The 12,253-nt window shown below is 44.2% G+C and overlaps 1 protein-coding gene across 4 annotated transcripts; it reads left to right on the top strand.

Annotated features, from left to right (window-relative positions):
• Positions 1-15: 15 nt before the first annotated feature.
• Gdf9 (growth differentiation factor 9) lies at positions 16-6,923 on the top strand. Of its 4 annotated transcripts, none has more exons than XM_090320804.1 (3): positions 16-128; positions 3,811-4,006; positions 5,705-6,923. In XM_090320804.1, exons 2-3 carry the CDS (start codon positions 3,874-3,876, stop codon positions 6,595-6,597), a joined length of 1,026 nt encoding a protein of 341 aa, XP_090176930.1. In that variant the 5' UTR covers positions 16-128; positions 3,811-3,873; the 3' UTR covers positions 6,598-6,923. The 4 variants fall into 4 exon arrangements, with proteins under 4 accessions (XP_090176930.1, XP_090176931.1, XP_090176929.1 ...); XM_090320805.1 differs by lacking the exon at positions 16-128 and adding an exon at positions 580-673; XM_090320803.1 differs by lacking the exon at positions 16-128 and having other exon boundaries at positions 3,610-4,006; positions 5,705-6,624; positions 6,738-6,923.
• Positions 6,924-12,253: the final 5,330 nt, after the last annotated feature.

The raw sequence follows: 12,253 nt of genomic DNA, 5'->3' as shown, positions 1-12,253 counted from the left end.
CTTTTTTTTCCCGCCCCCTCCCTCCCCTGTGGTCGCTTGAGGGAAGGGAGTTACCGAAGGAAAAAGGAAAATAAAGCAAAAAAAAAACCAGAATTGACCTCCCCTTCTAGAGAGAAACGGCCTGTGAGGTGAAGTGCCTGAGAGGACCCTGTGGGGAGGCCTCATGGACCCCTTGGGGGACCCTCCCCTTTCCCCCCCCACCTTCCCCTCCCTCCAGTAGGAAGCAGCTGGGTGCTGGGGGGGTGGGGGAGGGTGTGTGTGTGTGTGTGTGCAGTCAGGCTTCAGCCTCAGGAAGCTGAGATCTGAGGATTAAGGTTCAAAGCCAGCAGGAAGAAGCCAGTCCAAGCCCCAGGACCAGCGCCCAAGTAAATAAAATCTCTACCCTGGGATCTTCTGGAAGGCTGTAGAGACTTTAAGACTTTACTTCATGAACTTTGCTTCCTAGGCTGGCAGATGCAAGACAAATGTTCTCAAATCCAACCGTAAAAGTCAGTCAATAGGGCCAGGAGTGGTAGCCTAGTGATAGAGCGTTGGCCTAGCATGTTCGATTCCTCAGACCAACATAAACAGAAGAAAGCTAGAAGTGGGGCTGTGGCTAAAGTGGTAGAGCACTGGCCTTGACCACAGAGAGGCTCAGGGGACAGAGCCCAGGATTGGCAAAAACAAAATCAAAGTAAGTTATTAGGGTTGGAAGTTTGGCCTACTGGAAAGAATGCTTGCCCAGCATGCGCAAAAACCTGGGTTTGATTCCTTGGTACCACATATATAGAAAAGCCAGAACTGGTGCTGTGGCTCAGTTGGTAGAGCACTAACCTGGAGGAAAGCCCAAGGACAGTGCTCAGGCCCTGAGTTCAGTCCCCAGGGACTGGAGAAAAAAAAAAAATCATCCAGCAATTGACAAAAAGTGTATTCTGCAAATTGGTTTTACTGTCCTAACTCTTCTATTCTATATAGGGCCTATAAACGTTTGTCAGTGAAATTGCTGCCATATATTATCTAGGATTAAACTTGCCTTCAGCATTTTGGGGTGTTTTATAAATCCTCTTATTCTATAAGCACAGACTGGTGGAGCTCTGCTGGCAGTAAACTTAATTTTGCAAACTTAACCTTACCTTTTGTCAATCTAGATACTGCACAAACTGGTTTGAGACCTTGTATTGGAAGTGTGGGTTGATTTTGTCTCAGCGATAGGTCCCCTCCCAGTAGGAAGTCCCTCATTTCACCTTTCACAGTGAACCTTTGCCTTGGTTTTTAAAAATAATATCCCTAGCCCCAAGTCCAAAGCAGAGGCTGGGAATGTGGCTTAGTAATTGAATGCTTGCCCTAGCATGCATGAAGCCCAGGGTTCAATTCCTCAGTACCACATAAACAGGAAAAGCTGGAAGTGGTGCTGTGGCTCATGTGGTAGAGCACTAGCTTTGAGCCCAAAGAGTGACAGCCTACAGGCCCTAGGTTCAAGCCCAGGACCAGCATATACACACGCACACGCATGCGCGCGCGCACACACACACACACACACACACACACACACACACACGCAATCCAAAGCAGAAACATGAAGAAATAACTGAGTTCAATGTACATTGATTTTATTTTAATGTCTCCTGCATGCAAAATATAGCAAGATTAAAAAGTAAAACATTTTCCCATCTGTCAATATATGTCTCACTAATAAAATTTAACAGGCAAAATTTTGTTAAATGTAATAATGGTACAGCCAGTGGTATAAACAAATCCAGTTAGATGAAGGAAGGATTCAGCGAAGTGGATGCTGGTGTGATTTATTTCCCCTCCCCCCTCTCTTTCTTTTTAATGCCAATAATGGGGCTTAAACAGTCTAGGGAACTGACCCTTTTTTGCTCAAGGCTGGTATGCTACCATTTTGAGCCACAGCTTTACTTTTGGCTTGTTTGTTTAGTTGTTTTGGTAATTAATTGGAAATTAGAGTCTCCTAGACTTCCTGACCAGGCTGGCTTCAAACTGTGATCCTCAGATCTCAGCCTTCTGAGTAACTTGGATTATAAGTGTGAGCCACATCTTTATTATTTTTTTAAAATTTTTTGCCAGTCCTGGGGCTTGAACTCAGGGCCTAGGCACTGTCCTAATAAAACCCAGAGCTTCATGCATGCTAGGCAAGCACTCTACCACTAAGCCAAACTCCCAACCACTTTTTTTTTTTTTTTTTTGCCAGTCCTGGGGCTTGAACTCAGGGCTTGAGCACTGTCTTTGGACTTTTTCCTCAAGGTTAGCACTACTTCTGGCTTTTTTTTTTTTCTAGGTATGCTCTTTGTGCCTGCTAGGCAAGCACTCTACCACTAGGCCAAACTCCTAGTCCCCCTTAAATCCTTTAATAACACAATCATCTGGAAAAACCTTTCAACCAAAATATATACGGATGAACGTATATATTTTTTGTACCTCAAGCCATCTGAGGAACGTTGAGCTCAGTGGTCCTCACCTGTCAGGAATTTCAGTATTAACTGTGCCTTTCCATTCTTCTCCAAGCCAACAACAGTAACTAATTACACATGGAAATGGTGTACTGAGGAGGGTTAATGGAAAGGAAGAGTAAACCCAGTACCAGTACGGTGAACCACATACACACTTGTGTTGAGTATCATCAACACCAGCAGCTTTGTCATATACCTTGGCAATTTCAACAAACACTAGAGGAACATAGTCTCAATTGTACCTTACAAACAGCAAGCAGGCTGGGAATGTGGCTTAAGTGGTAGAGTGCTTGCCTAGTATGCATGAAGTCCTGGGTTCGATTCGTTGGTACCACATACACAGAAAAAGCTGGAAATGGTGCTATGGCTTGAGCACTAGCCTTGAAAAAGCTCAAGGACAGTGTCCAGGCCCTGAGTTCAAACCCCAGGACTGGTAAAACAGCAACAAAAATGAGCTGAGCCTCGAACTGGTGGCTCACACATGTCATCATAGCTACTCAGGAGGCTAAGATCTTAGAATCAAAAGTTTGCAGCCAGCTGGGGCAGGAACATTTAGAGATTCTTATCTCCAATTAACCAGGAAAAACAAAACAAAAACAGAAGTGAAGGGTTTGGCTCAAAAGCTCTAGTAAGTTGGGCAAAACATCACCCAGACTGTGAGTTTGAGATTGAGAGAAGGGGGAGAAAGGAAAGAGAGAGAGATTGGAAATTATGTACTTGTCTTTGCTTTGGTGTTGGGGTGGAAGCCAGGGCCTTTAACATACTAGGCAAACGTAATGCTATTGAGCTACATCCTTGACCCTGGGAGAGTTTATTTTAAGATGATTCTCTTAGACTTTCAGCAACATAACCAGTCCATTAGGATAAAGACAATCTTGACAGGAGTAAAAAAAAAAAAATACCAGGGAAAGGGGAATAGGAAGGTTAAATAGCCAACTATATTTGAATCTCTTGAGGACAGAGCATTAAGATGTTATCAGCTGACTACAGTAGAGATGATTAAAATGATCTTCAGCTAAGTCCCCTTGAGGTCTGATTACAGAAGTGCTCATGTGTTGGCTAGCCTAGAATTCATTTAAGAGATCAAGCTAGGGCCTGTTTCACTTTAGGAAGGTGACTTAATGTGGGCAAATGTTTTCCTTTTCGGTTCTCCCAAGCCATGGCACTTCCCAGCAAATCCCTGCTATGGTTTTGTTGCTTTGCCTGGCTCTGTGGTCCTATTTGTCTTAGCTTTGGTTCCTCTTGGGGAGAAGCTAAGATTGCAGTTAGTGCAGAGTCCGAACCTGAGGTAGACCCTTGGTCCTTGCTGCAGCCTGTAGATGGAACCGATAGATCTGACCTCCTTCCTCCTCTTTTCAAGGTCCTGTCTGATAGGCGAGGCGAGTCCCCCAAGCTTCAGCCAGACTCCCGAGCACTGTACTACATGAAGAAGCTCTATAAGGCCTATGCTACGAAAGAGGGGGTTCCTAAATCCAGTAAGAGTCACCTCCATAACACTGTCCGACTTTTTACTCCCTGTGCTCAGAATGAACAGTCTCCTGGAGACCAGGTAACAGGTATGTAAGAGTAGATGGCCTGAATGGGTGGAAGGGAAGTTTATGAGGTTTGGGGTGGTTTTGTTTTTTGGCCCTATTGGGGTTTGAACTCAAGTTCTCAAGCTTGCTAGCCGGGCTGTCTTACTGCTGAGCCACGCCTCCAGCCCTGCCTTTGCTCTATCTATCTATCTAAAGTTATTTATAAAGTTACTTCCTGGGGCCAGGAGTTTGGCCTAGTGGTAGAGTGCTTGCCTAGCATGCACAAAGACCCGGGTTCAATTCCTCGGTACCACATACATAGAAAAAAGCCAGAAGGTCAAGGACAGTGCTTAGGCCCTGAGCTCAAGCCCAGGACTGGAAAAAAAAAAAAAATACTTCCTATCAGGGTAGGTTCCTGGACCACTCTCAATCCACCTAAGCTAGAATTCTAGCTAGGATAACAAGTGTGTTTCACCAAGTCCTTACTTCATGGAAACTTTGGCCTGGGTTGGCCTCAAGTCATGATCCTCTCAATTTCTACCTTCCAAGTAGCTAGCATTACAGGTATGAGTCACTGGACCCCAGCTTGTTCATGAATTTTTGAGATAAAGGCGTTATTCTGTTACCCAGATTGGTATTGGAAACTCTCCATGCTCTTTAAGCCTCTCAAGTGCTGGGATTACAGGTGTGCACTGCTGAACTGGGTTACAATTTGTTTTTAATTTTTTTTTTCCAATCCTGGGGCTTGAACTCAGGGCCTGAGCACTGACTGTCCTTGGGTTTTGTTTCTTGTTTTGTTTTTTTTTTTCTTTTTCTCAAGGCTAGACCTCTACCACTAACGACTTTTATTTTTATTTTTTTTTCCTATGTCTGTGGTACCGAGGAATTGAACCGGGTCTTCATGTGTGCTAGGCAAGCACTCAACCTCTATGCCAAATTCTGGCTCCTATAATTTTTTTTGGGGGGGGGGCTTGAACTTGGGCCTGGGCACTGTCCTTGGGCTAGCACTCTGCCACTTGAGCCACAGCACCATTTCTGGCTTTTTCTGTATATGTGGTACTGAGGAATTGAACCCAGGGCTTAGTGCCCGAGGACAGTGCCCAGGCCAGCAAAAAAAAAAAAAAAAAAAATCCATCCAAGCCAGGTGCCTGAGCTCAGGCCTGTCATCCTAGCAACTCAGGAAGCTAAGATCTGAGGATCATGGTTCAGCTGGGGTAGGAAAGCCGGTGAGACTCATCTCCAATGAGCTGTGGCTCAAAATGGTAGAGAACTAGCCTTGAGCCAAACACTCATGGACAGCACACAGACTCTGAGTTCAAGCCCTAGGATGGGCACACAGACATATAAAACCATTTGGCCTGGCACCAGTGGCAATCAGTCCTGGTACGACCTAAAAATCCATTCAAATAGTTATGATGGGCTGAGAGTGTAACCTAGTGGTAGAATGCTGGGCTAGCATTCATGAAGCCCTGGGTTCGATTCCTCCACACCACATACATAACAAAAGTTGAAGTGGTGCTGTGGCTCAAGTGGTAGCAAGCACTCTAGCCTTGAGAAAGTGCTAGGCCCTGAGTACTCAGGACTTTTTTGTTATGGTACAACAAAAAGTTAGGTATGATACAATCCTCTTTTCTCTGTTTACAGGCTGTGGGTGGGGCAGGAGAGAAATTGCATATTAAATGAAATAAATTCTTTGATTTGACCTTGATTCAAGGCTATTAGTGAGTTTTTTTCTTCCAGGAATGCTCCCCTCTGATGCTCTGCAATTCAACTTGGATCGTGTGTCTGCTATGGAGCACTTACTTAAGTCCGTCTTGCTTTACACGTTCAACAACTCCATCCCTTCTCCCTCTGCTCTGACATGCGTGTGCATCCTGGCTATCCACGAGACCAGATCCAGTCCAGCTCCACTGTCCTGTACCTGGAAGAATCACAAATGGATGGAGATTGATGTGACCCCTCTCCTCGAGCCTCTGGTGGCCTCCAGTGAACGCAGCCTCCACATGTCGGTCAACTTCACATGTCAGCTGGTCCAACCACAGCATCCTTTAGTCCAGGACAAACCACTCAACATGACTCTCCTGGTACCACCCTCCCTGATCTTATATCTGAATGACACAAGTGCACAGGCGTATCACCGGTGGTACTCCCTTCACTATAAAGAGGGGCCCGACCAGGAGAGAAGGGCGACTGCTGGCACCCCAAGACTTCCCCGTCACCCTAGAGTCCAAGAAATCCTCAGCTCGGAATCTAAGAAACCGTCACTTCTGCCTTCCTTCAACCTAAGTGGATACTTAAGACAGTTTTTCCTCTCCCGGGACGAGTGTGAACTGCACGACTTTCGACTCAGCTTTCGTCAGCTCAAGTGGGACAACTGGATCGTGGCCCCGCACAGGTACAACCCTCGATTCTGTAAAGGGGACTGTCCCCGGGCTGTGAGACACAGGTATGGTTCTCCGGTGCATACCATGGTACAGAATATTATCTATGAGAAGCTGGATTCCTCAGTGCCCAGGCCCTCATGTGTACCTGGCAAATACAGCCCCTTGAGTGTGCTGACCATCGAGCCGGATGGCTCCATTGCTTACAAAGAATATGAAGATATGGTCGCAACCAAGTGTACCTGTCGTTAACCAAACTCCTGGAGTCTTATCTGGCAGGTGAGGGGACTTGAGTGCATTTCTAACTCCCATGAAATGTAATTACTTGAGAGGGATTGCATTTGTTTTTTTCTCTTGAGTGATACCTTTTTTTTTTTTTTTTCCTTTTCCAGAGTCGTATATTTGGATGGGAAACAGATGGGCATACATGTTGCATAGAATTGCAACTATAACCAATTCAGTGGGCTAGCACCTTTTGGTAGTAGAATAAATTTTTCTTTTTGGTGGCATGGGTTCTGTGTATTCTGTTAAAGATTATTAAATTTTTGGTCAGTGGTGGGGCTTGAACTCTGGGCCTGGATGCTAGTCTCATAGACTTCCTGCCTGGGCTGGCTTTGAACTGGGATCCTCAGATCTCAGCCTGCTGAATAGCTAGGATTACAGGTGTGAGCCACTGGCACCCAGCTAAAAAGTTCTTTATTTTTTAAAAATATTCCTTATGATGTAATTTGCGCATATTTTCAATTGTGTGAGTTGTCTTTTTACTCTTTTTTCTTTTTGGTCAGTCCTAGGGATGGACCATATTATATATAAATCCTAAAGTCAAACTTGTGCATTTTGATATATAGCTGAGTAACAATAGTTTATAGAACTCTACATTTGGTATTACTATTTTCTTTTAGAAGTTTTAAACCTTGTTTAATCATAGGACAATGTTCATATTCCAGGCTGATGGTTCTCCTAAATGTAAACATTAAGGTTTTTTTTTATCTACACAAAGGACAGTGGCACTGTTCTCAAACTTCCATCTTTTATTTGAAACCCACTTTTCTTTAGTTCCTCGTATAAAAGCTGCCACTTTAGAAAATGACTAAGAAAAGGCGGCAGTGATTGGAATCTGGAAAGTCAAAAGGATGAAGCTACATGTGCCCTAAATAGATGCATTGAGGGTTGGTATTTAGTCCAGATGCGATAGGAGGTTGCCTCACTGACGAGAGCCCCAGTGTGACAAGGAACAATGGACCATGTCAGGAGTCGCTTTTACTCTCGCTCTGAATTTCCTGCGCTTTATCCGTTTCAATCAACTCCTATGTTCCGCCCATACTTAGTGTTTTTACAGGGGGAAGCAGTGACTGGCTGGGTTTCTAGACTCTGTTCTTTGGGTAGTCTGGGGAGAAACATTGTTTTCTTTCATGGAGAAAGGGAGGAAGCGTTCAATTATATAAGGTGAATAAAAGAAAAACAGAGGAATTTGGTTCCTATGAGAATTGCAGAGTTGGGCTGGGAATGTGGCCTACTGGTAGAGTGCTTGCCTCACATACATGAAGCTCTGGGTTCAGTTCCTTGGTACCACATACACAGAAACAGCCAAAAGTGGTGCTGTGACTCAAGTGGTAGAGTGCTGGCCTTGAGAAAGCTCAAGGACAGTGCCTGGGCCCTGAGTGCAACTCCTAGGACCGGCCAAAAAAAAAAAAAGGCAGCATCAATTTTAATGTGTAATGATATAGGGATTATATTTCATAAAAACATGATAAGGTATTTTAAATGCATGTAGAGGCTGCCATTCCCCAAAACATTCTTTTCAAGTCTAAATATCTACTGAATGGGGCCGGGAGTTTGGCCTAGTGGTTAAAGTGCTTGCCTAGCATGCATGAAGACCCAGGTTCGATTCCTCGGTACCACATACATAGAAAAAAAAGCCGGAAGTGGTGCTGAGGCTCAAGTGGTAGAGCTCTAGCCTTGAGAAAGTCCAAGGACAGTGCTCAGGCCCTGAGCTCAAGCCCAGGACTAGCAAAAAAAAAATCTACTGAATGGATCGAGAAGAGCAAATTTATACGGCTAATATCTATTAATAATATAAATAAAACCTAAGTGGCAGCTGGTGTTGATGGCTCATGCCTGTAATCCTAGCTACTCAGGAGGCTGAGATTTGGGGATTGCTATTTAAAGCCAGCCGGGCAAGAGAGACTTAAGTCCAATTAACCAGCAAAAAGAAGTAGAGCTGTGGCTCAAGTAGTAGAACACTAGCCTCAAGCACAAAAGTTCAGGGTCAGCATCCAGATCCTGAGATCAACTCCCAGGACTGGCATACACACACAAAAAAGTCAACTACTTGACTAGTAGCTTATACCTATAATTAAGGTACTCAGGAGGTTAAGGACCTGGAAGATCAAGGTTCAAAGCCAGGCTGTGCAGAAAAGTCTAGGAGATTCTATCTCCAATTAATCAGCAAAAAAAAAAAATACATTGGAGGTGTGGCTCAAGTAAAAGATCCCCAGGATTGGCTGGTTCGTTCTCTCTCTCCCTCTCTCTCTCCCTCTCTCTCTCCCTCTCTCTCTCCCTCTCTCTCTCCCTCTCTCCCCCTCTCTCTCCCTCTCTCCCCCCCTCTCCCCCCCTCTCCCCCCCTCTCCCCCCCTCTCCCCCCCTCTCCTCCCCTCTCCCCCCCTCTCCCCCCCCCCCTCTGGAAAAACAAGGTGTTTTCTTTTGCCAGTACTGGGCCTTGAACTTGGAGCCTGAGCACTGTCCCTGAGCTTCTTTTGCTCCAGGCTAGCACTCTACCACTTGAGCCACAGTGCTCCTGGCTTTTTCTGCGTATGGGTTACTGAGGAATTGAACCCAGGGCTTCATGCATGCTAGGCAAGCACTGTACCATTAAACCACATTCCCACCCCAAGCAAAGATTACTCTTGAAGGGCCAGCATCCTGGTCCACATGACGGATGATGCTAACTTGAATGACAGTGGTGAGAAGGATGCAGGGAAGTGGAAAAAAGATGCATATATTTTTATAACTTCTCTCCTTGATCCTGGGTTTATCTCTCTAGGTTGTGGAATAGCAATCTTCTACACAGGGAAGAAACCTTCTTTCCTGCCCTGGATGGTCTTTTGAATCTCGATCCTCAGATCCTAGCCTCTTGAGTAACTAGGATTTAAGGTGTGAGCCACCGGCACCAGCTTAATGTCGAAATTTTTTTCCTCCTTCATCCATCTTCTGGACAATTTCATGCATGCTAGGCAAGCACTCTACCCCTAGGCCAAACTCATGGTCCCTCCAGATAAAATTGGATTCACACTCAACTTGCTATGTTCTTACATAGGAGGCTGAGACCTGAAGATCATGGTTCAAAGCAAACCTGAGCAGAAGAGTATGTAAGACTCTTATCTCCTAATAATCTTCCAAAAGCTATAAATGGAGCTGTGGTCCAAGTGACAGAGTGCTAGCCTTGATGAGAAAAAAAGTCAGGGATAGTACCCAGGCCCTGAGTTTAAGCCCCAGTACTGGCAATAAAAATAAAATAGAAAAGTCTGTAGTAGGGCTGGGAGTTCGGTCTAGTGGTGGAGTGCTTGCCTAGCATGCACAAAGACCCAGGTTCAATTCCTTGGTACCACGTACATAGAAGAAAAAAAAAAAGCTGAAGTGGTGCTGAGGCTCAAGTGGTAGAGCTCTAGCTTTGAGAAAAGTCCAAGGACAGTGCTCAGGCCCTGAGCTCAAGCCCAGGACTGGCAAAAAAAAAAAGTCTGTAGTAAATATATCATCCCTATATGATCTGCAATGATCTGCAAAGAATCTGCTGTATGTTCTCTGCCTGATGGCTTTTTTTTTTTTTGGTGGTGGTGGGGGGAACCAGTTCTGGGACTTGAGCTCAGAGCCTGGACATTGTCTCTTAGTTCTTCTGCTCAAGGCTAGTGCTCTACCACTTGAGCCACAGCTCCGCTTCTGGCTTTTTGATGGTTAACTGGAGATAAGAGCCTCACAGACATTCCTGCCAGGATTGACTTCAAACTGTGATCTCCTATCTCAGTCTCCTGAGTGGCTAGGATTACAGGCGTGAACCACCAGCCTGTCTTCATGTGTTCCTGTCCAGTCTGTTTGGAGAAAGGAAATGTGGAGCTTTTCCAAGCCAGAGAAACATCAATATTTGGCCTTATCCCATATTTAATATAAAAGCACCTCGTTGGATGATATTAACTTAGCAGAGGAACCCACTTGTCAATAAGTAGTCTGACGTTTTTGTTGTTGTTGTTGTTGTTTTGGTTTTGTTTTTTTTTTGGTCTAGAAGTAGAAAAATGGAGTCAAGGAAATGGGACAAACAGGTTTAGCAATTTATTGACTGTAAGAATAGGTCAGCTTGCCCAGTTCCTGTTGCATCAGCCTCTGGGAAAGTGCACTGTGACTTTGACAAATAAGTGTGTTATTGAATCAGCATCACACACTTTCATTGTGTTCGTGCCTTTGACTGTGGTGAAGTTTTTTTTTCTTTTTGCCGGTCTTAAGGATTGAACTCAGGAACTCCTCCAAAGGTAGCTGGAGAAAATGAATGCATTCATTCATAAATGCATGAATCACTTAGGTCTCAGTCTGTTTTCAGCAGCAAGAGTTATAATTCTGCTTATACCTTTAGCAATCTCACTGTCATGTGTAGTTAGGTAGTCGGAAAGAAGTAGTTGAGTATTGCTAATTCAAAAAAAGAAAGCTACTGGGCTGGGAGAGTGCCTAATGGTAGAATGCTCACATAGGATGCACAAAGCCCTGGGTTCAATTCCTTGTTACCACATATACAGAAAAAGCCAGAAGGAGTGCAGTGGCTCAAGTGGTAGAGCACTAACCTTGAGAAAGCTCAGGGACAGTGCCCTAAGTTCAAGGCCCAAGACTGGTTAAAAAAGAGAGAACAATGTATTAAGCTGCTGTGTTTTTTGCATGGGTTCCTGCAACTAACTTTCTGGGGCTGACACATCCTTTCCAGTTCCTATGTTCAGAAGTTAAAGTCCCACATATTTTATAAATATGTAGTGTACTTATTAGACTTTATAAGAGGTTTGTGAATATCAGATAAATGGGAAAATATGGTTTATGTTAAACCAGTCAGTCAATATATCAAGAAACGAACTTTTTCAGAAGTTAATCCATTGAAAAACTAAGAGCATTTGGGAAAGAGAACATGATGAAGAAAAAGGACTTAGGGCCGGGAGTTTGGCCTAGTGGTTAAAGTGCTTGCCTAGCATGCATGAAGACCCGGGTTCGATTCCTTGGTACCACATACATACAAAAAAAAGCCAGAAGTGGTGCTGAGGCTCAAGTGGTAGAGCTCTAGCCTTGAGAAAGTCCAAGGACAGTGCTCAGGCCCTGAGCTCAAGCCCAGGACTGGCAAAAAGAAAAAGGACTTAAATCTTCCAAATGTGGCTTACAAGTTTTGAACATATTGATTAGTTACGCAACAAATTAGAGGATAATCATTCCTGTATTCAGATAAATCAGAGATATTATATGTGTTGTATATATATCTGCTTATGTATTCACATTGTAAGCCATCATGATACAATGACTGGCTTGTTTTAATGTATTCTAAATACTGTCTCTGCTTTTTATTCACCCACCATTTGAGTTGTCCTTAATAAAACAATCACAGTATTAAAAAAGAGAGAGAGAGAAAGCTATTACACCGATAGACTGGATCAATATATGTAGAATACATTGGGAGTATCACAAACTCCAGGGTAGTATCAGAATGTGAAATCATATGTGGAAGGAGATATTGTATGATCTGCTGGAAGCCAAATTAAAGTGGCTAACAGGTAAGTGGCAGCATGGCTCAAGTGGTAGAGTACCAGCCATGAGTGAAACAGACAAGTAAGAGGACAGAGCCCAGAGTTCAAGTCTCAGAACTGACAGAAAAGTTAACTAGTCAGTA

This window comes from Megascapheus bottae, chromosome 29 (assembly GCF_031878675.1).
Source record: "Megascapheus bottae isolate mThoBot1 chromosome 29, mThoBot2.hap1, whole genome shotgun sequence".
Classification (NCBI taxonomy): domain Eukaryota; kingdom Metazoa; phylum Chordata; class Mammalia; order Rodentia; family Geomyidae; genus Megascapheus; species Megascapheus bottae.
The sequence above is the reverse complement of the archived record's forward strand: the minus strand, read 5'-3'. Positions and strand labels throughout refer to the sequence as shown.